Raw genomic sequence first — 27,491 nt, forward strand, 5'->3', positions numbered from 1 at the left:
TTGAAAAAAAAAATTTTTTTTTTAAATAAAAATAAATAAATAAATAAATAAAATAAAATATTGAGTGTCACAGAAATAACCAAACTTTCCTGCCAATTCCATTTTAATGAACTCTCATCATATCTTTAAGAATGGATATTTATGGGGCGCCTGGGTGGCGCAGTCGGTTAAGCGTCCGACTTCAGCCAGGTCACGATCTCGCGGTCCGTGAGTTCGAGCCCCACATCGGGCTCTGGGCTGATGGCTCAGAGCCTAGAGCCTGTTTCTGATTCTGTGTCTCCCTCTCTCTCTGCCCCTCCCCCGTTCATGCTCTGTCTCTCTCTGTCCCAAAAATAAATAAAACGTTGAAAAAAAAAATTTAAAGAATGGATATTTAAACGTCTTTGTCACTTACAGAATTATTATATTACTCCGATGCTTTTATGAAAGCCTTCCCACAAACTGCTTCCATTTCAAGGAAATTCACGGAAAGTGCTCCAGAATACAGGGTTTTTGGTTGTTGTCTTCTTTTCATCTTTAAGGTCATAAAACTGAACTGGGTAAGAACTTCCAGAACTAATGGAAACATTGGATTCCAGCAGAACAAGAATTCATAACAGGGGAAAGAATGAACTCATCAGGGATGATTATAGTCTTTAGGACTTTTTGTTTGAAACGTTGCTGGCTCCTTAACATTTTGCCTTTCCGGATTTAAGAAAACTTTTTTCTGTTTTCTCTTACTATGGCTTATAGCAGTTTGGTAAGGTATACCTTTGTAAACAAAGAGGAAACGTTAATTTTCTCTCCCTACCCGATCCCTCCAGAAACTCTTGGGTATTCTTGTCATGGCCACATAGTTATATGCGTAAGTTTGATAAGACTCGGTTCTCTCCTTGTAACAGGACACATTTAAAGACACTGGCTGTATTACCAAAACTTTGGAATATCATATTTGAGAGAGATATGTAAAACTCAGACATGACAAGACAGCTTTAAGGAACTGCTTTAACCTTGGCTTTGCTTCCTGGCCTCAGGCTTTTAAGAGTTTAATCTGAGATTTCTTATAAAAATTTCCAGCAAAACAGTCTTGAAAAGAGCTTATATAGGGGCGCCTGGTCCCTGCCATCCTGGGCTCGTGCTCTGTCTCTCTGTCTTGCTCTCTCTCAAAAATAAACATTAAAAAAATAGCTGCTCGGGGCACCTGGGTGGCTCAGTCGGTTAAGCGGCCGACTTCGGCTCAGGTCATGATCTCGCGGTCCGCGGGTTCGAGCCCCGCGTCAGGCTCTGTGCTGACAGCTCAGAGCCTGGAGCCTGTTTCAGATTCTGTGTCTCCCCCTCTCTGACCCTCCCCCGTTCATGCTTTGTCTCTCTCTGTCTCAAAAATAAATAAACGTTAAAAAAAAAATTTTTTTTAATAAATAAATAAATAGCTGCCCAACAAAAATCCTTAGACTCTCTGGCCAAAGTTTGTTCTTGATGATAGGATAACCCTTTATGATCTTTTCACTGAGCAAGGTGTCTGTGCTGTGGCCAACCTGTTACACCTGCAGGGGTGTAGTTGAAACCCAATTACATAAACTCAGCCATACCCCATTATGTACAATTACATAATTACACTGAGCAAGCTGCTAGGCTTAAAAAGGTGACTGCTTCCAAAGGGTCTTTGACTCATTTGATTTTGACTGGATTAGGTACTGGGGACCGTGGCTCTGAAGTGTGCTCCAGACTTTGGGAATTATCCGGTTTATAATGACCATGGGAATCTGCCGGGCATGCTGTATTCTCTCAAGAGGTTTAAATGCGTGTTGGCAATGGCTAACCATCAAGTAAATGATCTCCCTAAGACTGGAGCATCAGAGAAGGAACAAAGACTAAAAAATTGTAAACCTGAAGTCATGACCTGTGAATACCAGAGAGGTTCAGCAAAAAAACCGTCATGACCTGTGACCTGTCACCCAGAGGATCAATAAAGGCTGGGAGAACTACAGAGTGGTAGCTGAAAATGGCGCTCATGCCTAGAATTTTGATCACATCTCTCAGGGTGACAGTCTAATCAAAAGAGGGGAATCGTGGGGCGCATGGGTGGCTCAGTTCTTAAGCATCTGACTTCGGCTCAGGCCATGATCTCACGGTTGGTAGGTTCAAGTCCCACATCAGGTGAGCTCAAACCCTGCTTTTCTCTCTCTTTCTCTCTCTCTCTAAAAAAAAAAAAAAGATGGGGGGGGGGGTGGGGAGAATCGTTAAAAAAAACCCAAACAGGCCAAAATAGAGTCATTTGTGCTAAGCCTTACACCAACAAGCCAAGACTTAACCTAATTGCAGTTTTAGCCTTTCCCAGGAGTGGACTTTTAAACCAACCAGTCTAGAATTTCCTGATCAACACTAGTGAGGTCATCTGCTTGATAGACCCCCTGTCCTTCCCCCAAAGGAAGGTGGCCTTGCCTGAAATAATTTTTGGACGCTTAACCAACTGAGCCGCCTGGGGGCCTTGGCCCGTTAAGTGTCCGACTTCAGCCCAGATCATGATCTCACCATTCGTGGGTTCGATCCCTGCATTGGGCTCTGTGCTGACAGCTCAGAGCCTGGACCCTGCTTCAGATTCTGTGTCGCCCTCTCTCTCTCTCTGCCCCTCCCCTGCTCGTACTGTCTCTCAAAAATAAATAAATGTTAAACCAATTAAAGAAAAAAAAAGATGACCTAACTCTGTCTTCAAGGAGCCACTAAGTAAGTACGGAATGGATCCATTACGACACAGTAGGGGGAATGTGAGGAGGGAATCATGGGAGCCCAGAGGCAGGCAGGGGAGGTCAGGGAGTGCTGCCTGGAGGAGATGACTCCCAAGGTGAATCTTAAAGTATGATCAGGCACAGAAACCTTCCACCTTTCAAATGTACTGAGCTGTTGAGGGCTGCGGGTTGAGAAGAACTCAAATAGGAAAACCCACGTGGAGGATCGTTGAATGAGAGGTTCACTCTGTGGGAGGGACTGAGGAGTCGGTACCTCGAGGCGGATACCTTGGGACAGCTTTTTGGATTCTCATCCAAGCTCCCTTCCAAGGGCTGAGCTGCTGAAAGACGACCTTGGCAAAATGGCAGGTTGCGGTGGTTCCTGCCCACACTGTGATAGTCTTACTTTCCCCCCCAGATCGTGCTTTTCCCTGGGCTTACGGGGATGGGACACTGATCTCGTCGATTCCCTGGCCGCTCCAGGAAGAAGGGATTAGACAAGGAAGTTTGCCTGAGACTACGAAATGAGCCAGGACTTGAATCCCTGGTGAAAATCTAATCTGAATTCCGGTGAAGGTCGAGGTCAGGGAGGCAGGCACGAGGTCAGAGGGATGCCGTCCCACACCCGGGGTTCGTCTCTCTGCAAGACTTGTGGAGAAGCAAACCGCAGCCCATTTCTGCAAGGTGGTGCTGCGGGGAATGCAGCTGAGGGCTAGAGGTCTCTCCGGCTCCTAAGTCTGGTTTCACCGCTTATGCACCAACTGCTGACTAAGCACGTAAAGCACGTACCACGTGCAAGTCCCACATTTGCTAGTTGAGAAGGTAAGTCACAGACACAGGGGAAGAGAGCTTTAATGGCATATGCGGCCAGAAAGAGGCAAGGCCCCATGAGTGGGGCAGAATGGGTTCTCAAGAACAAGCCGGGTGGGGCTGTTCCAGGGACAACCAGGGGCAGAAATGTCAGCCACCCTAACGCTGAGACGTTGTTTTGAGGCGGGATAAGAACGAACAGAGGTCTGAAGGGGGCGGATTCAAGGACGGAAGGGAAAACAGCTCCTCCTTTGGTGCCTGGGCATATTTCTCTTGACTTTCTGCATGTTTGGGACGCCAGTTGGCTGCTGCTGGCCGGTTTTCTTCCAGTCGCCACAGCTCTGGTTTGTGGGCAGCTCTTTGGCACGGACTCGCCGGGCCACCACGGTCCTTGGCCAACCTCACCCCTGATCATTGTCAGGAAAAGCCCCAGCGGTGTCTACACACCAAAGAAGGTGCGGCCAGCAGGCTCCAGGCTCTTGGCAGCTTAGATGGTTTCTTTGAGGGGAGAAGCTCCCAGCTGCCGGAGAGAAATTTCTTCCGTCTTCTCTTCTGCATCCTCCTTGCGAAGACCTTGTCGGACTCTGTTGAAATGAAAAGGCAAATGGAAAAATGAGACGGAGAGGCAGAAAAGAAGGGGTGAGAAGCAGACGGTGTGAGCACAGCATTCATGGGTGTGTTTGTGCTACGTGCAAGGCATGCGTCGCTGCTGTCCCCAGGAAGGTGGGGGCCGCAGCAGCACTCCCTCTAGTTCTCACGGGCACCTCAGGGAAAGAGCGCAAGGTCAAAGAGTTTTCCAGTGAGGACGTGCCAAGGTCACCCAACTGGTGAATGGGGCACGAGGTTCAACGAACTTGCAGGTGCCGGGCTTGGCTCCCTGCGGACCAGGCGCTCCGGCAGAGACCCTGGGGGAGTGGGCACTACCAAGGCCCTTCTCCCCCAACCCAGGTAGAGAGTCAGCCAGCCCTGGAGGCAGGGAGGAGAGTGAGGGGAGGGGAGATGGCAGGGAGGTCACCAGGAAAGCCTCCAAGTCCGAGAGCTGCCCCTTGGGGCTTTCTGCTTGACCGGCTGAAGTTTTGCCCTTTTCTCTTTTATCCGTGTTTCTTTGAAAGGATCTGTGTCTGGGGCGCCTGGGTGGCTCCGTCGGTTATGTGTCCGACTTTGGTTCAGGTCATGATCTCACGGCTCGTGAGTTCGAGCCCCGTGTCTGGCTCCGGGCTGACAGCTGGGAGCCTGGAGCCCACTCTGGATTCTCTGTCTCCCTCTCTCTCTGCCCCTCCCCTGCTCATGCTTTCTCTCTCTCCCTCTCTCTCTCTCAAAAGAAATATGAAAAAAAAAAATGTTTTATCAGTGTTTTTATCCTTACCTTGTAACTCTTTTATTTCTAATCTCTTAGTTCAATCGTTTAAGCCATTTTTGCGTGTGATTATTGCTTCGATAATCACAAAGAAACACTTTTCTTCTGGCTTTGCTGTCCTCCATGTGTCTTTTCTGCACTTGAAGCCTTTCCTGACTCTGCCCCTTCGGTCCATCCATCTTATCTGTTGTATCTGTTGTGTGCCTGCGGGGGCTGACGGACGGCCCTTATGTCCCGCCTGCCAGTTTCTCCCCAGTTCTGGCCACAGAGTCCCCATCCCTTTCAAAGATAATTCCGAAAAACCCAGAGCACACATTCTCCAGATCCAACTGCTACAATGGTTAGGCTTGCTCAATATCACTTTTAAAAGTCATCTTATGAGCAACAATGACCAGAGGCAGCCTGTTGTGTGACCTGGAGTTCATGGTCTTCTTTCTTTTTTTAATGTCTGAAATACAATACAGTCAGCGTTAAAAACATGCCGGGGTCAGCCATGCAACTGGTGTTCACCATGGAGGAGAGGGCGGCAGGAGGTCCCAGCTAACCAATGGCCTGGGCTTTGGCCTTGGTGGAGTGCCAGACCTCTTGCTGCAAGGCTGAGAGCCCATCCCCCACCCCTCCCCTCTCTAAGCTCCCAGTACCAATGGGAGAAGCTCCATGGAAGGTCACTGATTGGATCCTTGGTACTTTGTCCGGGCCCTGCTGCCTCTCATCTGGGTCTTTCCAAGATCATGGCAGGCTTTAAGGAGCGTCAGACCCTTCCCTAGCTTCTAGGCCCCCAGAGGGGCTACCCTGTGTCTGGGAAACGACTTAACTGAATGCTTATAAATGCTTTCCTTGTGTGCCTCTCCCCCTTAATTACCAAAGAAAACCTGCTCAATATAGACAATTTGAAGATAATTTTTATGTTGAAAAATTTTTTTTAAGTTTTATTTATTTAAGTAGTCTCTGCACTCAACTTGGGGCTCAAACTCAGTCCCCTGAGACTGAGTCGCATGCGTTTCTGACTGAGCCAACCAGACACCTGGAGATAATTTTTAAAATGTAAACCAGCTAGGAAAAAAAATTAAATGTCACTCATACTTTGAGGCAACCACTGTCACCATTTCAACCTATTTCTTTCTCTCTTTTGAGCCCCTATTTTTTGTTGTTGTTGTTTTATTTCTTTTTTGTTGTTTAGTTTTGTTTATTTATTTAAGTCATCTCCACACCCAGCGTGGGGCTCAAACTCATGACCTTGAGATCAAGAGTCACATGCTCTACCGACTCAGCCAGCCAGGCACCCCTCGAGTCTCTATTTCCGGATATAATTAAGAAACTATCATAATTATTTTAACATACTATTTAACCGTATATTGTAAATATTCCCATGCCCTTAAAAACTCTTCATCAACATAACTTTTAATTATTGCACAATATATCATAATCTATTTAAATTGTTGGAGATCTGGAGAGTTGACATGTTTTTCCTGATACATCAAGCATGGTGATGAATAGCCTTGTAACTAAACCTTTACGTCACATACAATGGCCACATTTCAGCTTATTTCCTCAGGGCAGAATCCTGGAAATGTCACTGCTGCTTAGAAGAATATGAAAAATTTTCCATCTCATGAACAGCAATGCCAAAGAAACTTCCAGAAAAGTTGCAGGACTTTCCTCCTTCCTGTCCCTACATCTTAATTAACTACTACTATGTTTCCACTTTTTTTTTTCCTTATTGGGTATTTTAAAATGACCTCTCCCCTGTTTTAATTTGCATTTCTTTCATTATGACTGACCTCAATACCTCTCTCCTATTTTTGATCAGCATTTCCTTCTTTGTGAATGTGATAGTCTTACTTAAAAGGGTTTTTTGAACAGGGTTATTCGTCAACTGTTCCCTTGCTATGTCGCCCCCAAAATCTGGGGCAGAAGTCCAACTGGGTCACAGAGGTTGACTCAACCCCACACCAGGCATTTAGACCATTCTGAAGAAACACTATCTAGTCTTGTGATTCATGAAGGATCTGGCAACTTACATAGAAATAATTTATTTACAAATGGGTTTTCGTCAGCCTGTGAAGTGGAGGAAGTTCCCTTCCATCGTTACTCTGGGAACCAGCATTAGAAGGTATGTTACAGGGAATCCCTCTCAGCTTGCGGCCATCTTGGAGATGGGTAACCTGAACCTTGGACAAGCCATTTTCTTCTCTTAATCCTCGACACCCAAGGCCTGTGACCAGCACTCGTAATTAGTTGATGAGATTAGAAATTGAGGAAAACGAAATTGGCTGAGGAGTTCTTGAATTCTTATTGTCTCAAATATCAAAAACTCCACTCGACTGACTCATGAGAGAGGCTATCTCTTGTCTCTGGTTCCCCAGCATCACTATTTCCTACCAAACCAGAACAAGTTGAGTCGTTTCTGTCTCATATTTGGTTGGAAGGGAATTGCCAAGAAGAGCTCCTTACAAGTTCCTGAAGAAGCCCATGGACCAGAACACTCGGGAACCTTGCAGAGACATGCTGAATGTGGATCTAATTATAAGCCCCTCAGAGGGTCTAAAGATCTTAACTACAAGGAGTCCTACGGCTGACGGAACAGGCTATCATTGTCTATGAATCTTCGAGGGGGAGATATTGCCCCCAGGGGGCAACAAGTGGTTCTTGGTACAGGGGAGGGGACAAAAAATCTGAGATATTACAATGGCTTGTGGTCTTCCAAAGGGTCACGGTTCGTGAATAGATACACAGTACATCTGTGGCATTAAAATGTTATTGGGAGGGAGGGGGTGTGATTAGGGAAAAAAATGTATATACAAAAAGGTCTCTGCAGTGGGGGTGGGGGTGATAATGTAGAAAGGTCTAAATTCCTAAACCCAAGGCCCCATTTAGGCTGAGATTTACTAATGCAAAGGAGACAGAAAGGGTTTTTAAAAATCAGATCACATCAATCCCTTCCTCCAAGTCCTGCGGTCATTTCTCTACTGATTTAAAAGCCTAAATTCTCGGTCATCTCTAGGGCTGCCCCTGCCCCTCTCCAGGCTGGCCTTTCAGGTTCATCACTCAGCTCCTCCCAGCTCTCTGGGACTTCAAGGGGCTTTCACTGGGTGTTCCCTTTTCCACGAACACACGCCTTCCCTTCTCAGCCTGACTCATTCCATCTCTCTCAAGTCTAGGGGCATCCCCAACCACTCAATTATTCTCTCTTTAAAAAAAAATTTTTTTTTTTAACATTTATGTTATTTTTGAGACAGAGAGACAGAGCGGGAGTGGGGGAGGGGCAGAGAGAGAGGGAGACACAGAATCCGAAGCAGGCTCCAGGCTCCGAGCTGTCTGCACAGAGCCCAACGCAGCGCTTGAACCCACAAACTGATCATGACCTGGGCCGAAATCGACACTTGACCGACTGAGCCACCACCAGGCGCCCCTCGATTATTCTCTCTTAATTACATATTTATTTTTGTGTATTTGTTCTCTATGTGCCTCTCTTAACTCTGTAACCTCCAAGAGGGCAGGGATCACATCTTTTTTGTTCGCTCTACACCGACACTGAGCACTGTGTCTGGCACATAGTAGGAACTCAGTGAATAATAATTTAATACATAGATCAGATGTCAAAAAGCCTAAATTAAACACCAGCTCAAATCTTTGACTTCCAGAACTCTCCAGATCTCCCTGTGTCCTCCACTCTTCTTGGCTCACTTATGGCAGGGCTCCATCTGGACGTGCCCTTGCTTGGTGCCTACTCGAAAGCAGGCTTTGTTGCCCCAGATCTGGCTGTTTCCTCCTTAAAAAGTCACAGGCTTCAATTTTGTGTGCAAAAGTTTAAATTTTTTTTTTAATGTTTATTTATTTTTGAGACAGAGAGAGACAGAGCATGAACAGGGGAGGGGCAGAGAGAGAGGGAGACACAGAATCTGAAACAAGCTCCGGGCTCCGAGCTGTCAGCCCAGAGCCCGATGCGGGGCTCGAACCCACGGACCACGAGATCATGACCTGGGCTGAAGTCAGACGCTCAACCGACTGAGCCACCCAGGCGCCCCTTGTGTGCAAAAGTTTATATGAAATGCAAATAGACTTTGAGTGCTGCTAGTCTGCCTTTTGGCATGGTTACACTGGCTCAAGGGGAAGGATAGAGGGATGTGAGGCTGGAGGAGTGGGGAGGCCAAGGGGATTGTCCTTTATCTATTTAGGAGAACAACAACCTGTGCCATCGAGAATATATGGAAAACTTTTTTCCTTTCCCCTCCTGAACAATTCAGTCTTCAAGCCATTATGTGGGAAGGGAGTTAAATATGAGAAGGGAGAAACGGGCGGTGGGGGGTGTCAGATTGAGGTTGGAGGTAATGGTGTGAGCTCATCGTTCTCAGTATGATCTCTGGATATGGAAAAACAGATATACAGGTGTGTGCTCTATATGTATATTCATATATTCGCCGCTTCTGTTCCCTGAGAGGGCTTGAGAGTAGAAAACCCCCAGTAACGGTGAGCCCCTCTCACCTGGATCTTGGCTTCTAAATACCATTCTCTATTAAATGAACCAGGACACTCAGAGAAATGGCCGATCCCAGGACAGCTACAGGGAAGTGATGAGCCTAGAATATCTGGTTGTGCCAGAAAACAGGGATGTGCTTAAAGAATTTTAAGGGGGGGCGCCTGGGTGACGCAGTCGGTTAGGCGTCCGACTTCAGCCAGGTCACGATCTCGCGGTCCGTGGGTTCGAGCCCCGCATCGGGCTCTGGGCTGATGGCTCAGAGCCTGGAGCCTGTTTCAGATTCTGTGTCTCCCTCTCTCTCTGCCCCTCCCCCGTTCATGCTCTGTCTCTCTCTGTCCCCAAAATAAATAAACGTTGAAAAAAAAATAAAAAAAAAAAAATTAAAATTAAAAAAAAAGAATTTTAAGGGAACACAGAAGTCAAAGGGGTCCTACTTGTCAAATTTGGAACAAATTGAGCAAAGTAAACAGGGTATAGGGGCCCCTGGCTGGCTCAGTCGGTTAAGCATCCGACTTCGGCTCAGGTCATGACCTCGCCGTTCGTGGGTTCGAGCCCCACATTGGGTTCTGTGCTGACAGCTCAGAGACTGGAGCCTGTTTCAGATTCTGTCTCCGTCTCTCTCTGTCCATCCCCCACCTGAGCTTTGTCTCTCTCTCTCTCTCTCAAAAATAAATAAATGTTAAAAAAAAAAAAAAAAAGAAGTCCAGAGTCGGACACTTAACTGACTGAGCCACCCAGGCGCCCCGAGAACATCCTTGTTCTAAGGAAATACACACACGAGTCTTTGGGAGAGATGTCTCAGTGACTTTCTCTCCTATGATTCGGACAAAAAGTTCCTTGTCTAGCACAGCAACATTTGTTGAGCTTAAGAGAGCTCCCTGCCTTTTTGGAGGTCACTTAGTTTTCCACACTCCTGGCAGGACCAGCTAGGTCAGATCCAGTCAGCAAATTGTTGTGGGAAAAATGGCCTTGTTATCAACTTTTATAAAAATTAAAATTATTTTTAGTAGATGGCCTCCATTATTTTTTAGTTGTTGGTTCATATCCATAACAATCTACGGTAGTTTTAGAATGTTCCTGGGGCGCCTGGGTGGCTCAGTCGGTTAAGCGGCCGACTTCGGCTCAGGTCATGATCTCACGGTCCGTGAGTTCGAGTCCCGCGTCGGGCTCTGTGCTGACAGCTCAGAGCCTGGAGCCTGTTTCCGATTCTGTGTCTCCCTCTCTCTGACCCTCCCCCGTTCATGCTCTGTCTCTCTCTGTCTCAAAAATAAATAAACGTTAAAAAAAAATAAATAAATAAATAAAAAGAATAAATGTTCCTGGCAGGATCAAAGGAAGCGGTGTTACCCCAGCTAGAATTTCATTTGGCATTGGTGCGATTTCTCTATAGCCAGGGAAAGCAAAATGTGATCTTAAACATGCCCGGGATCAGAACCATCGCAGTAACATCAGGGGAGGGCACTTCTCCGGCTGCATTTTCATGTACTTGGGTCCCTCAGGCAACATCTCAGAACTCCCGCAAACAGGCTCTGGCTTGGGTTCCCGACAAATATTTACCCAGCATCTGGGGCGTCTGGACCTATATCTGTAGTGTGGGTGGGAATTAAACAGGTAGAGAGCATGGGGAGGAACATTCCAGACAGAGAGAACAGCCTCGGTGGCGTCAGGGGCCAGATCCTGGGAGCCTTGTAAGAGGTCAGATTTTCTTTTTTTTTTTTTAAGATTTCAGATTTTTAAAAAATGTTTTTATTATTTATTTTTGAGAGCGAGAGAGCTCCAGCGGGAGAGGGACAGAGAGAGGGGGGGACAGAGGATCCAAAGCGGGCTCTGTGCTAACAGCAGCCAGCCTGATATGGGGCTTGAACCCACAAAGCATGAGATTGTGACCTGAGCCAAAGTCGGACCCTCAACCAACCGGGCCACCCAGGTACCCCGAGATTTCAGATTTTACCTTTAGTGTAAAAAGGTGCCAGTGAAGGGTTCCAAGGAGGAATAGTATGTTTCTTTACATGGCAAGCCTTTTGCACCAGTTGCCGTATGAAGAATAAAGTGGAGGGGCACCTGGGTGGCTCAGTTGGTCAAGCGTCTGACTCTTGGTTTCGGCTCAGGTCATGATCTCACGGTTTCGTAGATTTGAGCCCCTCGTGGGGCCCTGCACTGACAGCACAGAGCCTGCTTGGGATTCTCTCTCTCTCTCCCTCTCTCTCTCCCTTGCTCATGCTGTCTCTGTCTCTCTCAAAATAAGCTTAAAAAAAAAAGAAGAAAGTGGAAGGGACAGGGGAGGCTATGAGGCTTGTATAGTTATCTAGACCAGGAGGGGGATGGTCACAGGGGTGACAGAGATGGACAGGTTCTAAAGACATTTTGGAGGCAGAATTGGCAGGACTTGCCAAAGCATATGTCCTTGTCCTTGATCTATGTGAGTCCAGCCCTAGGCCATGGCTCAGGTTAGATGTAGGATGCTCACGGGGGATTATTTTTATTTATTTTTTTAATGTTTATTTATTTTTGAGAATGAGAGACACAGAGTGGGAGCCGGGAGGTGCAGAGAGAGAGGAAGACACAGAATCCGAAGCAGCCTCCAGGCTCTGAGCTGTCAGCACAGAGCCCGACGCGGGGCTCAAACTCACGGACCGCGAGATCATGACCTGAGCCGAAGTCGGGGGCTTAACCGACTGAGCCATCCAGGTGCCCCCACCCTGGCACTTTTAGAAACATCGTCAAAGACATTGTCACCTTACTCCGTGACCTCTCTAAGGAGATCATTAGAGACATTTCATCTGGTGCCAACTGTTGAGAAAAGTTTCACTTCCCCCAGAGAACTGGTATCACTTTGTCTCTCTGACAGTAGGACAAAAGGCATTCACGGGCTCTCCCTTTCTGTTGCCAGGAATCTCTGAGCCAAATCTGAAGGCCACCACGGCAGCCACACGGGCCTGTCTTTGAGTCAGGATGTGATACCTCCCCTCCCCACAAACTGCCATCCCTGCTTCTCTGCCCCGCTTTACTCCAGCTCATGTGCCTGCTTTGCTTGGTCCACGGTTTATTCTGGGCTCTGTTTTGACACTGGTTGCCGGCTCTGTCCTTGCCGGACGCTAAGCCGAGATCCCAGACACAAGCGTAGGCGCGGCCTACACGAGTCTCCCAGTACGGCCCCGCTCGCCATGACATCGTAGCAGCCGCAGGAGGACACTCGCCCCGGGTTGTGTCACGGGGGACCTGGGCCTGTCTGGCCACCCCCACCCCACCGTGCCCAGAGGCTCCTCACCTCCTCTCCATGGCCTCGATGGTCTCCACCAGGGGCGCGTTGCGGGTCTCAGCCAGGAAGCAGACAGCCAGGCCGGCCAGGATCGGGGTGGCCCCGAAGCCCAAGGGCGGCAGGATGGTGCTGAACTCCCCAAGCGTGGTGACCAGGGGTGCAGTCAGACCCCCAAAGCGGGCACTGACCGAAGCAAAGCCCATCCCCATCTGCCTAGAAAGTGTGGACCGGTCAGTGGCCGTGGCCCAGACCTCCCAGGGGGCTGGGAGTGCCAGGGCTTGGGTGCCAGGGGGCAGAGCAGAGAGGAGAAGGGGTCCTGCTTCAGCAAGCCCAGCAGGTGTCGACCTGGAGCTCCCGGGCCTTCCAGGTTGGGGCAGGTGCTGCTCAGCTTGTCCCCACGCACCCACCTGATCTCTGTGGGGTACAGCTCGCCCGTGAACAGGTACACACAGATGAAGGAACTGGCCAGGCAGCCTTTGCCGAGTGCCGCCTGGGCCATGCGCAAGGCCTGCATGTCTGTAGAGGGGGGAGGCAGAGCAGAGGGTCGGGGGTGCTCGGAGCCCCAGAGGGGATCAGGGAGGCAGAGGGGGTAGTGGTGGGAGCAGGGCGCTCAGGAGGGGCTGGGGCATGGAGAGGAGGCAGAGGGTGAGGCTTGGAGCCTGGAAAGGGGGGAGGGAGGCCGGGAAGGTGAGGGATGGCTCACCTTCTGGCACAAACATGTTCGCGATCACCATGAGCCCCGCCAGGAGGAGGAAGGAAGCCACTGTGGCCCGGCGGCCCACGTAAATCATGGTGGTGGTGGCTACCAGCATGGCCGGGATGTCTATGACCCCAAACAGGACCTGGACCAGGTAAACGCTGAGTCCAAACTTCTGCAGGTCTATGGCCAGCCCGTAGTAAGCCAGGGAGTTGGAGAACCTGGAAGAGGCAGCAGAATGGTCCTGCTCCAGCCCGGGGTTCACTGTTCTGGACCCGGGGGGACAGCACACGGGATGAAAGACACAGGACTCCTCTCCCGGGGGAATATCACCCGACTTCCCATTCCCCGCCACCAAATCCAAGTCTCCGACTTGAGTCTTAGAGCCCTGGTCCCTCCCCCCGCTTGCCTGCCCAGCCACCTGCTCCCCCAAGCCCGTGGGTTCTGGAATGTGAGTGTCCTCCCCTGTCCCCTCCACCTCCAGCCCTCAGTGGCTGATCTGAGCTTCACGTCTAAGAGCTGGAGGGAGATAAACGAGAGCCTTCCAACAAGGCAAAGACTCCACGGGACACCCCCCCCCCCCCCCCCCGCCCCGCGTCTCCCAGCGTTTACTGAGAAATCGGCACCTGAAGATGGGCTGCTTCCCGCAAGGGGGTTTACGGCCAATCTGACAGCAAAGGGGGGTAGAGTTCCCACACCCGGTGGGGGGGTGGGGGGCTGGGGGGAGGGGGGGGGTCTCCGCGGAAATTTACGACACCCCTGAGGCAGTGTCTCAAAGAGACATTTGTACATACATGTGCATAGCCGCATTATTCACAACAGCCGAAAGGCAGAAGCAACCCAACTGTCCATCGACAGATGAGTTGAGACACCAGCGTGTGGTGTATGAGGCCAACTACTCAGCCTTAAGAAGGCAGAAATTCTGGCACGCCCTGGGTGGCTGCTTCGGTGAAGCGTCTCTCACTTTCGGCTCAGGTCATGACCCCAGGGTCGTGGGATCGCGCCCCGCATCAGGCTCTACACTGAACATGGACCCTGCTTCCAATTCTCTCCCTTTCTCTCTCTCTCTCTCTCATCTCTCTCCCCCCCCCCCCACTGTGCCTCTCTCCCCCACTTGCGCACTCTCTCTCTCTCACAAAAAATAAAAAGGGAGTAAATTCTGACACGTGCTCCAACATGGATGAAGCTTGAGGTGAAATAAAACAGCCACAAAAAGATAAATACTGTACGTTTCCGCTTCCCCGAGGTCCCCAGAGCAGACAAAAGTAGAGACAGAAAGGAGAACGGCGGTTGCCAGGGGCCGGGTGGAGGGAGATCGAGCACTTGTTTAATGGGTTAAAACAGAGTTTCAGTGTCGCAAGGTGAGGAGGGTTCTGGAACGCAGCAATGCTGAACTGCACACCCACAAACGGCCAACATGCTGAATTTTGTTACGTGTATTTTACCACACTTACGAAAAGCGAAACAAAACAAGGTCCAGAGGAAGGGGGCTTGGGGTTGACGACCCTCATGAAGCCCTGTGGGTCGGCCTGGTTTTGCTTCCGGCGGACCACATGCTGACGCGGCCTCAGGAGCGTATGGGGAGGGGAGGTGGGAAAACAGAATCCGGCGGTGGGCTCTCCCCAAGCGGGCCTGGCATCTGCCCCCTTCCCCCGACGGAGAAACGCCTACCATCCCTCCCACCCACCCCGGCCACAGGAGTCAGGGGAGATGGAGAAAAAGCAAAGACGCTTCTGGAAAGGTGACCCGGTAATTCTTGTTGGGCAGGTCTGAGGGAGTCCACGGGAAATCCGGGTCTGATTTCTCCTCCCAGGTGGAGCTGAGAGGCAAGGCCGCCAACATATTATTTTGACCACTCTGGAAAGCAAACCCAGGATAAAACACCCTGTGGCTCTTAATACTGAGGGGAAGGCAGCGTGATGTAGGCTTTGTTTGCTATGCTTTATGATTTATTTATTTATTTATTTTTTTAACGTTTACTCATTTTTGAGAGACAGAACAGAGCGTGAGTGGGGGTGGGACAGAGAGAGAAGGAGACAGAATCCAAAGCAGGCTCTGGGCTCTGAGCTGTCAGCACAGAGCCCGAAGCGGGGCTCGAACTCACGGACCACGAGATCACGACCTGAGCCGAAGTCGGACACTTAACCGACTGGGCCACCCAGGCGTCCCTGTTTGCTTTAGCGTAGATACTTTGACCAATTGGGAAAGACCAATTCTGCCTCATCAGTCTCCTTACCTGTCTGGACATCAGGGGCATTGCTCGGACCCCCTCTCGATGTCCTTCTGTCCCCACCCGGTCCTCCCCAACCCTTCCCTTCTGGTGGGCTCCTCTTGCCTCGGCTTCCCGGACGCTGAGCCCTCATGCTCTCCCTCCCCCTCTGTCTGGTATTTCTCTGTCTTCTTCCCCCTTCCTCGTTCTCTCCGGTGTACATGTTCCTGCCTTTCTTCCTTCACAGCATGGAAATAAATGTTCCACCACGTCCGGGCACACGGCCGTGAACAAGATGGACGCGGCCTGCCCTCCCGGGACTTCCGGTCTGGTGGGGAGACAGGCATTGTGGGAAGGAAACCGCGCTCCTCTCCCCATCGTGGAAACAGCTTTGTCACGTTATCCAAACACAACACAATTATCCTTCGTGTTTCCCTGCCTTGCCGTCTCCTGAGCGGACACTGGGGCTCCCTTCCTAGTAAGGCCTCCAGAGCCCCTGGCCTCCTTTCTGGCATGGTTTTGGCAGGAACGTGGGGCAACCTGGACCCCAAGGACAGCAGGGAAGGGCTCAGATGAGGACAAAGACTCTCATGGAAAAAGCCCTAGACTCTCACTTTCCACCCCTCTCCTCATCTCCCCTCCTCTGCCCAGGGGTCTGCTGCAAGGCCATACCCCTCCCCCATGGCATTTCGGAAAGGCTCTCGTATTTCAGGGAGGGGTCATGGATGGAGCCTGGCTGTCTAGCAGCTTTTATTATTTTTTTTTTAAGTTTATTTATTTGGAGAGAGAGAGCGGGAGAGGGGCAGAGAGAGAGAGAGAATCCCAAGCAGGCTCCGCGCTGTCAGTGCAGAGCCCGACGCGGGGTGCGAACTCACACGCTGTGAGATCACGATCTGAACTGAAACCAAGAGTCGGACGCATCACCGGCTGAGTCGCCCAGGAGCCCCCATCTAGCAGCTCAGTATCTCTGTCCCCCTCCAACCAAAACAGTTTGCTCTTTATCATGTGCCCTATTTTCATCTTGGGGTAAGAATGACTTTCCAAGGGTGGGGAAGACAAAGGCCTCATCCCTGCTCCCCTATGTGAAACCAGTCTAGAGTCCGACAACCCCAAATGATATTTTTCTCCTCGTGGCCCCTGCCACCACCACATCCTGTGTCATCAAAGATGGTGAACCTAGAAAACTCTTGACTGGGTCACATGAGGCTATGACGTCAACAGGAAGAGGAGGGGCCTAAAACAAAGGCAAAATTCTTACTTGCCTCCTAGTCATTTTATCATTTAAGAAATGATGAGGGGTTTAGGAGTTCTGTGGGAGGAACTGGGAGCAGAAACCAATTTATACACTTTCTCTTATCTCATATCACGTAAGGTAACACTCACAGTCTCCTGGGATTAGGACAGGGAACGATACTACTCACCAGTTAACTATATACAGAGAGAACATATGATTAAATAAATATAAATATATATTTATATTCTGGGTAGAGTTTTTGTCGGATGTTGGTTTTTTGTTTACATTTTGGAAAAAGTTTACATTCACAGAAACTTTGAAAAGTTAGATTAGACGCCTTTGGGGGGGGTCGTTATTCAGCCCCCCACAAGTAGTATATTCATACAGTGGAATGTTACACAACGAAAATAACTAAGTTATATCCTGCAACCTGGAGGTACCTCACAAACATGATCTTGAACAAGAGAAACTCGTTGCAAAAGAGTACACTCTGGGGGCGTCCGGGTGGCTCGGTCGGTTACGCATCTGACTTTGGCTCGGGTCATGATCTCACAGTTTGTGAGTTCAAGCCCCGCGTGGGGCTGTGTGCTGACAGCTCGGAGCCTGGAGCCTGCTTCGGATTCTGTGTCTCCCTCTCTCCACCCCTCCCCTGCTTGTGCACACGCTCTCTCAAAAATAAAGAAATCAACATTAAAAGAGAGAGAGAGAGAGAGAGACCAAAAGAGACTCTTAACAATAGAGAACAAACTGAGGGTTGATGGAGGGAGGTGGGTGGGGGATGGGCTAGATGGGTGATGGGCATTAAGGAGGCCACTTGTTATGAGGAGCACAGGGTACCGTATGTAAGTAATGAATCACCAAATTCTACCTCGGAAACCAATATTGCGCTGTATGTGAACTAACTAGAATTTAAGTAAAAATTTACAAAAAGTATTGCAAAGCTGCTATGTGCCACGAGCTGGATTCATACAACACTGTACAAATATTTACATATGTGATTAAGTTATTAAAAGTAAGCAGCACGGGTGCCTGGGTGGCTCAGTCGGTTAAGCATCCGACTTCAGCTCAGGTCACGATCTCACATTTAGTGGGTTCAAGCCCCGCGTCGGGCTCTGTGCTGACGGCTCGGAGCCTGGAGCCTGCTTCTGATTCTGTGTCTCCCTCTCTCTCTCTGCCCCCTCCCCCTCTCATGCTCTCTCTCTCTCTCTCTCTCTCTCGAAAGTAAATAAAACATCTTAAATTTTTTTTTTTAAATTCTAATCTTCACAACAACCTATGTGGTAGGTACTTTTATGACATCAATGTTACATATGGGGAAACTGAGGCACAGAGAGGCTAAGTAACTCGCCCAAGATCACACAGACAGCAAGTGGCAAGAGTTGAGATTCTAATCCAAGCGATCGGGTTCCAAGTCCCGCCTCTTTTGGTTTTGCTTTATTTTTTTAATCGAAGTACAGTTGAGTCCTGCCTCTTAACCAACACACTGTACTGCCTGTATGTTTCTGAGCTGTTTGAAAAGAAAATATTTTTCTCAATGAGTACGCCGTACTTTTTATCTAGGAAAAAAGCCAGCGAAGAAAGAGAAATGCAAATTAACAGAAAGCATTTACAACAGAAGTTTGTGAAAGTCCACCAGTTCCCAGCACTTAACCTTCCTCCCGAACCTCCCCACCCGCTGACAGAAAAACCGTCTGGGCGGCCCAGTCACTAGCTGTCCAAGTTCCTCCCTTTTAACAGAAATGGGCCTTAGCTTATTCTTCCCAGAGGGATCCAAGAGGGGACTTTCAACCCTGGAACTTTTGTTTCTTTGTTTTTTGGTTTTTTAAGTAGGCTTCACACCCAGAGTGGAGCCCCACGTGGGACTTGAACTCACGACCCTGAGATCAAGACCTGAGATCAAGAGCTGGACGCTTAACTGACTGAGCCACCCAGGCACGCCCACCCTGGAATTTTTAATTTATGATGTTTCTTCCCAGTGGGAAGAAGACAGGAAAGTTGGAAGCTCGCAGGCCAGGGGAAAGCCTGGGTCAGCTGGGTGACCGCGGTAGGGCGTCCCTTCCCTGACTTGGGTTCCGAGGAGTTCTCTGGCTGCCCAGAGCCAGAACTGCCCCACGGGCAACACTGTTGGGGCAGAAGCCCTCTCAAGGGCCAGAGTGGTGGACCATTCCACATTCCCAATGCACAGCAGATACAGTTCCAGACTTAAATCAGAGAATAGAATCTACCTGAGCGCTTAAACCCCAGCCAGGTGTGGGGTTACGTGTCCAAAAGTTGTGTTCTCTCTCTCACTCTCTCTCTTTTTTTTTTAAACACTTATTTAGTTTTGGGAGAGCACAAGCAGGGAAGGGGCAGAGAGAGGGGGACGGAGGATCCAAAGCGGGCTCTGTGCCGACAGGCTGATGGCAGCGAGCCTGATGCGGGGCTCGAACTCGTGAACCGCGAGATCGTGACCTGAGCTGAAGTCAGACGCTCAGCCGACTGAACCACCCAGGTGCCCCCAAACGTTTAGTGCTCAAAAGGACCTTAGGGGTAGGTATCTAAGTAGAAAATTGTGGCACCAGGAGGCTGGCTGGCTTGTTCAAGGTCACCCAGGGAGTCTGTCTTCTATCACTGCCTGGCTGGTTCCCACTAAACCCAAGGGCTGGTTCTGCTCCAGAGAACAGGTCATTCATAGCCTGTGTTCCCTACTTCACATATATCCCTACTTCACACTTACTATTATTCTGCCAAGTGAAATGACAGTGGTCCCCTCCCATTTTTTAAATCAGCTCCTTATCTGAGGATTTGCCAGCTTCCAGTCTGTGCCAAGGGGAACGGATTGCTTTTGTATTTTTACCCATTAAAAGAAACTTTTTTTTAATGTTAATTCATTTTTGAGAGAGAGAGAGAGAGAGAGAGAGAGACAAAGCACGAGCAGGGGAGAGGAAGAGAGAAAGGGAGACACAGAGTCTGAGGCTACCTCCAGGCTCTGAGCTGGCAGCACAGAGCCCAATGCGGGGCTTGAACTCGTCAACCGCGAGATCATGACCTGAGCCAAAGCCAGACGCTTAACCGACTGAGCCACCCAGGCGTCCCTGTATTTTTATCCTTTTTACATCTTCAGGCCCATCTACACAGCTGCTGTGAATTTCTTCCTGCTCATGTGGCAAACTCCACAGCCATTTTGTAAAATCCCCCTAAATGCCATTTCCTGCATGAAGCACTCAGCATCCCCAGCCAAGAGAACTGCCATAAGGACGCTTGTCATACCTCATAGACATTATTGTTTCCCTGTCTGTCCCCTTCTGGACCCACAAGTGTTTTTCTAGAGTGGGACACTTCCCAGAATCTCCTGGAGAGCCCCAAGGGCATATCAGGATGGGACAAGGTGCATTTGGGAAAAGTTGTGTGAGTGATTTCAACAGGTGGCCCTCCACCAAGGTGAGACCCACTGCCCAGATTTGGGGTCCCTAGGTCAGCCCAGATGTCTCATCTATGACCACATGTCAGCGCCCAGCAGAGGGTCAGAGGACCCTAGAGAAAGAATACGAAACAAGATTGAATTCACAAAGCTCACGTTGAGAGTATTTAAGAACAGACTTTGGAAGTGGGAATAAAAGGCATGTCCCGGCCTCGGGTCAAGGACTTGGGCTTGAGCACATCACCTACCAGACCACCATGAGACAGCACGTGATCTTTCGGATGGCCGGGGTTCGGAAGAGGTCCAAGACTGAGTTGGAGGGGCAGACACTTGCTATCTCACTCTGGATGTAGGAGCTCACCACCTGGGCAAGGAAAGGTTGATCAGCAGAAGGGAAGGATCTGGGATCCTATCTTCCTGCCAGGAGTCCCTTCATCTGTGGAGAGGAAGCTCAAGGTTGAGTTCTCTGGCAAGATGGCTGTTTCCAGTCTCCTCTCTGTCCTGAGACCAATGGCCCTCCACAGATTGTGTCCCGAGCTTTAGAATGAAGCAGAGGCTCTCATGCGAGTTCCAAGACTCCTGAGCTGCCTGCTGCTGAGGCTGAAATAGCCACCTGTGGTTCAAGAGAGACCCTCATGCCTCACTTCTGGTAGAGGATCTGAGATTGGCTTGGCCAGTGGTCAGGGGTAGGGGTTTCTCGTGGTTCTGCCACTCGCCACCGTGTGTTCTTAGGCAAATGACGTGAGGCATTCAAACTTCAGTTTCCTTATCTGCTACAGTGACAAGTAAATGAGATTATGGGGGCACCTGGGTGGCTCAGTGGGTTGAGTGTCGGACTCTTGATCAAGTCACGGTCAAAGGAGGGTGGATCAAGCCTGCTTAAGATTCTCTCTCTCTCCCTCTGCCTCTTTCCCCCACTCGTGTGCTCTCTCTCTCTCTCAGATTAAATAGGTAAATAAAGAAATGAAATTATGTACCTTAGCATGGTGCCTAGCACGGGGCTCGATAAATGGTACTTAATTTATAATAACTGGTGACTGTCTTATAAATGGTAATTATCTTATGAGGGTATTTGTAATACATGGTGCTTTTATTATTGATTCTTCGATAATTTCATTTTATGATTTCTATGTTAATGTTTTCATTTTATTTTGTTATTGTATTTAAGTTTCAGCCAGGCGTCGATGGGAATGGGGTCCCCCCCCCCGCCCCTCCCTTGCATAGATGGATGGCCTGATCAACAAAGCAGTTAAATTATTTATCTCGGATCACACAGCCGTTCGATGGAGAACGTTTTGGCCAGACCGGAACTCATCCTACTCTTATTCCGCCGCCTCTCCACCTGGATGGTGGACGAGTCCTGGGAAGCTACTAAATCCTGGTACATCTTGAGGCCGGCCACCAGCAAGATTAGAAATGGTTCCTACTCTTCCTGTACCCTTGCTGCCCACCTCTTTGGTCAGCCTTTCCCCTTCCTCCATTCTCCCATTCATAACAGCCACCTTCCGAAGGTTCTCCACAGCTAGCTGGGACTTGCCATGGAGCAGGAGCCATCGGGATGACTCTGGCAGCCACCTGTGACCGAAAGAAGGACAAAGAATGGCAGCGTTGAGCGGAACCCACTCTCCAGACCCAAGTACACCTTCGTTCCCCTTCCTTTGGACCCTGAAAGGTGACGTCTCCTGCTGCCTGCTGAATCCGGAAGACTGGGACATGCCAGCTTGCCTTTTTCAGCGCGCACCAGACAGGGAATCCCTGAAGGGCATCTAGTAACTTCCACACATCCAGTTTTGAATCTGGTTCTGACGCTGGTGTGTAGCTTAAATGAGGCACGGGCCCTCCCTGGGCTGTGCCTCGGTTCCCCACTGGTTGTGAGTTGCAAAGGAGCTGATGAGGCAAAACCGCTGTAATATTCTGGAGCCCCACGCTAGCGTAAGGGATTTTATTGGAGCTTCCCGATAAGCCACGGGCCGTACCTGTGAGCCCGTGGCCTCCACGGGCATCGACCCTCTTCCGTGGGTCACTGCATACCCCAAACTTGTCATCCGCCCCACGCCCCACGCCCCTCTCTGTCAGGACATACCAAGAATAGAGGAAGAAGATGAGGAAAGGAACAGAGACAGCAAACTGTAGCCACCGCCAGGGGCGGATCACGTATGCCACTCCGGCCAGGATGAGCTGACCCAAGGTAAAGGAGTACCCCAGCAAGACCCCCGCCACGGTCCGGCCCCGGGTGGGCATCCACTCCACGACTGCAGAGAAAAGCAGGACAGAATCAGTGGGACTCACAGCCCACGGGGTTGTCTCATTCACCTGTGCCCTTTATAGGGACTCTGTGGACACCTGAAATTTTTCCCGAGATCTGCTGAGACACAGGGAGCACCAGAGAATCAGACATAACCAAGAAAACCACAAGGATGTTAGGAAAAATCACGGCAGATTTTTTTTTTCAATCCTAGAGTCAGGAAAGGCTTTTCTAAGAAAGTCACAAAACCCAGAAGCAACCAAAGGGAAGATCAACAAAACTTGACTCTATAAACACAGGAACGTCTGAATATAAACAAACACAAAGAAACACCACGAGCCAGGTCACAAGGTCAGCGAACACAAGCAAAGGAACAAAAAATTCGCAACTCAAATTACAGATAGAGGGTGAATTTCCCTAACACTGGACCGGTTCCTACAAATCAATAGGAAACGGAAGAAAAGGCAAAACAAACGAACAAAAAACAGGCAAAAGATGTACGTGGTTGGTAGGAAAGGAAATAGAATGGCTCTTAATTACATGATTGTTTTGTAAACAGCAAAACTTGGGAACAACCTACAAGCCCATCTATGGGGGACTGGTTGAATCATGCACGCTCGGAGGAGGCAACCACAACAGATTAACGAGGACACGTCTTCCCCGTGAGCAGCCAGCTCCTGTGTCCATCGTGTGTCCAGGCCATCAGCAAATCCTGTTGCTTCCACGGGCAGAATCTAGCAGAACCCCTCCTGCTTCCTCCTGCTACCCCCTGGTCCAAGCCCGTCTGCAGCCTGCTGACCGGCACGGGAGCCCCGGAACTGGCCCCCACGGGGATCCTGGCAAATGCTAAGCCAGATCCTCTCCGCAGCTCGGGATCCTCGAGTGGCCCCCGTCTTGCTCAGAGTCAAAGCCAAAGTCTTGTAAATGGCCACAGGGCCTAAGGGTCTGCCCCCCAACTCCCTGACCTCATCCATCACCACTCCCCTGCCCCCTGCCCACCCCGTGCTCTGCTCCAGCCACAAGGACCCCCTCCTCTGGAGCCCACTAGAAACACACACCCCTCGGGGTCTTTGCCTGGAATGTCCTTCTCCCCAGATAGCGGCAGATGCCCTCCCTCCCTCCTGCGAGCTTTACTCAGTGACCACTCTCAGTGAGGACTTTCCCGGGCCACTGCCCCCTCCCTCTGCCCCCACCGCAAGCTTATTTCCTTTGTGGGCTTTAATTTTCTCCTGTAGCACTTATCACTTTCCAACATACTATATAACCTACTTATTTGTGTTTCTATCTTTCTTCCTGCACAAGAGCACGGGCTCCACGGGAGCAGAGATCTGCCTTGTTCGTTGCTCGGTCTCTGGTGCTTAGAGGTGCATCGGGTACACGGCGGTGCGTGTATGTGTGTGGGGAGGGGTGTGTGTGTAGGGGTGCATGTGTATGTAGGGGTGTGTGTGTGTCATAGAGGCGATTCTAGCATGAGATGGGCCATGCATGTCCATTCCTGCCTTCAGATCCCACGGGCTGTGGCTTGACACCCCATCCCGAAGGCTGAGACGAGTGGGCTGGGATTTGCTGGGATCCTGAGTGAGCTCGTGCAACCTTCGATGTCCTGATTCAGGGAGGGGGGCTGTCAGGTGCGCCGGCCTGGCACCTCCCGGTTCTCCAGCCCCAAGATCTCCCCCACCCCTGAAACGAAAGATCCATTCCGTCTTTGGCAGCCGTCTGGATGCCTCAGACCCTCCCTGAGCCTGTCCCGGGAGCAAACTAAGTCATCAGCAAACGCAGGTGGCTAGCCTGCATCCACCGTGGGTTTCCTGCTGCCTGACAGTGCGCTGGGCCAGAGTCACTGGGAGCTGCCTGAAACCAGCCTGGAGTGAGGACGGACCCTGTTACTTCGGCCTGGGCAGGGGGGACGTTCCCACTTGGCTTCCAGGGCGCAAGGTCTCCACCATGGCGCTGTGGAGTCACCACCTTTGCAGCCTGGGTGAATCCTGCCCCTTTGGAGCCACATAAGCCCCGCCGCCTTGGGGGCCACTGTATCTCACCTCCCTTCTGGGTCCCCGCCCTGAGCCCACAACGAGTCTGGCATACAGTAGGCGCTTACTAAGTGGTTATCGTTGACTTATTCACACAGGAAATAATTCAACCCTCTCAGCATACAGGTGGGCAAATCGAAACCCAGGGTCCACAGCTCACTGCTGACAGGGCCATGGTTGAGAGCCCAGGTCACCCAAGAACCCCGGGCTGGGGGTTCTGAGTGGAGGTTACTGGGTGAGACTCCCAACACAACACAACAGGAAAGACTGCACTAAGAGGGCGGCCATCCCCCCTTCCACGAGCCCCCCTCCCCGCCAGGCCCCTCCGCGGCCGGACTCACCCAGGGAGAGGGAGTTGAGGATGATTCCGGAGAAGGTCATGCCCATCAGGAACCGGAAGACACAGTAGGCACCGAAGGAACCGAAGTATGCCGTGGCGGCCCCCGAAACTGCCAGCTGCAGGTAGGACCAGACCAGGGGGCCCTTGCGGCCCAGCCTGAGCCAGGGGCCGGGCACGAGGTTAGGGTCGGAGGTGGCAGCAGCAGGGAGGGCAAGAGGAAGTGCCCCCCAGGCCCGTCCCTCATAACAGAACATCGGCTGGGCCCCAGGCCCTGGAGGCAGAGGTTGGTCAGGGAGGGAGAAGCATGGTGTGGGAGAAAACTGAAGACACAGAGATGTATTTCCTCTTTGGCCCCTTCATTCGAGGAGTATCTCTGCCCCCCCCCCCCACCTCCTAATCTTCAGGCTTAAGGAAAGGCAGGGATTCTGCCAAGGTCCAGAGGCAGGCGCAGCAGGTGGGGAGAGGGTCCCCTGCGCAAACTTCTGGCTGGCTGGAGGCCTCACCCTGGAACTCACGGGCCACTGGGAGCAGGACCCCCGGGCCAACTCTTCACGGAAACTGGTCATGTTGGGGAGGCCAGGGTGGGTTGGGGCCTTGTCACACCACAAAGGGGTCAAAGGTCAGGATTCAGGGTAGCAGGGTTATCCCAGTCTGGTTCTGACACTGCCCCGTTTGTTCAGTGAGGGTCCAGGGCCAGAGTTTTCTAGCTGGGCTGGGAGGGCCGCAGGCCATCAAGGGGACGGGCAACATTTCTTCTCCACACACCCCATGATACACTCACTCATTCAGTCATTCATTCTTTTTGGGGGGGAGGGGGAGAGAGAGAGGGCGGGGGGGAGGGGCAGAGCGAGAGGAAGACACAGACTCCCGAAGCAGGCTCCAGGCTCCGAGCCGTCAGCACAGAGCCCGACGCGGGGCTTGAACCCACAGACCGCGAGATCATGACCCGAGCTGAAGTCGGACGCTTAACCGACTGAGCCACGAACGCGCCCCGGGGAGGGCTCTCTCTAATGAAATACGCAGAGACCTCGAAGTGAAGAAAAAGCCGGTCACAGAAGCATGCGTGGGGTGGGCCAGCATTTGTATAATGAAGGTGGGACACAGCAGGTGCCCACGTGTCCATGTTGGCTTGGACTGCATAAAGTCATGAACTATCGCTGGTAGGATGCACAGAAACCAGGCTGCCCTCTAGAAATTACTGGACGGCGGGGCAGGAGTGGGAAAGGGACACGTCCCTGCATGCTCTCTCCCACCTTCTGGAATTTTGAACCGTGTGAATGTGTTATGTATACACAAATAAGCCTCAATAAAGGAACATTAGGGGCGCCTGGGTGGCTCAGTCGGTTAAGCATCCGACTTCAGCTCCAGGTCAAGGTCTCACGGTTCGTGGGTTCAAGCCCCACGTCAAGCTCCGTGCTGACAGCTCGGAGCCTGGAGCCTGCTTCAGACTCTGTGTCTCTCTCTGCCCCTCCTCCACTCGTGCCGGCCTCTCACTCAAAAATAAATAAACATTAAGAACTATTTTTTAAAAATACAGAAATAAGAAAAATTAATGAAGAGGCTCAGGTGGCTGGGACCCTCCTCCCTAAAGGCTCACCTGTCCGCAAGGCCACCAAACACGATGGCGCCCACCAGCACGCCGGCCATGTAGATGGACTGAGCGAGGTCGCGGAGGGGGCGGGCCTCACACACCAGATCCCACTGCAGGGGAGAGAGGGACGCTCCAGCCTCCGCCTCGGGCAGCAGCCTCCCACCCCGCCCCCGGCCCCCGCTGACCTCCATCACGATAGTGGACGGGAAAACGCTGCGGTCATAGACCCAGCCGTCCCTGCAGCCCTCCGTGGCCGCCCCGCGGACAGACGTGTTGGGGCTCAGGAGGGCCCACTGAGGCTCCTTGAAGCGCCGGCATGGCTCGGGGTCCCCCAGGCGGTCCAGGGGTACGACGGCCCTGAGCCAGGCCCCCGAGTCGTTGGTGGCGGCCGCGGTGTGGTTGGAGGGGCCTTGGCAATGGTGGCGAGGCACGGCAGCCGTGAAGTTCTGCAGGAAGTTGTGACAGGCCAGCAGGCTGCAGGGCAGCAGCAGCAGGCCCGTGTAGACGAGCTGGAAGCGACCCACTCCGCCTAGGCGGTCCAGCAGGTCTGTGAAGGCCATGGCTGCGGGCCTGGCCTACGGCCCAGCCTGCCGGGGCCTTATGTAAAGGACGGGGCCCTGGGAGGTGGAGGAACAGGCCCGGGGTCAGGACCGCAGATGCCCCGTGTCTGGCAGGTCGGAGGGATCCAATTACACCTCACAGGAGGCCTCGAGTGTCCCCAGGTCTGCAGCCCCCCCGCCCCCCGGCCCTTTGTCCTTGTTTCTCTTAATCTCACTTCCCAGTTCGAAGACCAGGGGTCCCAGGGCGCCACCTCACAGCGCACTGCCCACCGCTCAGGTCTGCAGGCCCAGCCACCGGTCCCCTGCCTTCACCAGGAGGACCCCAGCAGTAAATGGGGCACCATCACCACGCTCCCCTTTATTCTGGAGGCCTTTGTGAGGCATCCTCAAGAACCCGGTTCCAGCCTCGGCACATGGGATCCAGTTCCCGTCCCCTAACCCTCAAGAAGTCAGGGGCTGGCTGCACAGGAGAGCCTGAGGTGGGGGGCCGGGGGAGAAGTCCTTTAAAAATGCTCATACAGGGCAGGGGCGCCTGCGTGGCTCAGTCGGTTAAGTGTCCAACTTCGGCTCAGGT

General features: G+C 51.4%; 2 protein-coding genes across 2 annotated transcripts in view; both read right to left on the bottom strand.

The window, feature by feature from the left end:
* LOC125176804 (uncharacterized) overlaps positions 1 to 8,850 on the bottom strand; it is a 31,648-nt gene extending 22,798 nt beyond the window's left edge. The window contains exons 1-2 of the mRNA XM_047878665.1: positions 8,840 to 8,850; positions 791 to 797 (exon numbers count right to left, since the gene is read on the bottom strand). The gene's annotated coding sequence lies outside the window, so the exon portion shown is untranslated. The remainder of the gene's footprint in view (positions 1 to 790; positions 798 to 8,839) is intronic.
* Positions 3,540 to 27,125, bottom strand: LOC125176806 (solute carrier family 22 member 20). The gene is made up of 10 exons (XM_047878680.1): positions 26,543 to 27,125; positions 26,364 to 26,467; positions 24,768 to 24,922; positions 22,235 to 22,403; positions 21,603 to 21,726; positions 20,400 to 20,515; positions 13,315 to 13,529; positions 13,019 to 13,127; positions 12,621 to 12,824; positions 3,540 to 4,099 (listed from the first exon to the last, which is right to left on the bottom strand). Exons 1-10 carry the CDS (start codon positions 26,915 to 26,917, stop codon positions 4,003 to 4,005), a joined length of 1,668 nt encoding a protein of 555 aa, XP_047734636.1. The 5' UTR covers positions 26,918 to 27,125; the 3' UTR covers positions 3,540 to 4,002.
* Between the last annotated feature and the right edge of the window lie 366 nt (positions 27,126 to 27,491).

Source organism: Prionailurus viverrinus, chromosome D1, assembly GCF_022837055.1.
Source record: "Prionailurus viverrinus isolate Anna chromosome D1, UM_Priviv_1.0, whole genome shotgun sequence".
In the NCBI taxonomy this organism is placed as follows: Eukaryota; Metazoa; Chordata; class Mammalia; order Carnivora; family Felidae; genus Prionailurus; species Prionailurus viverrinus.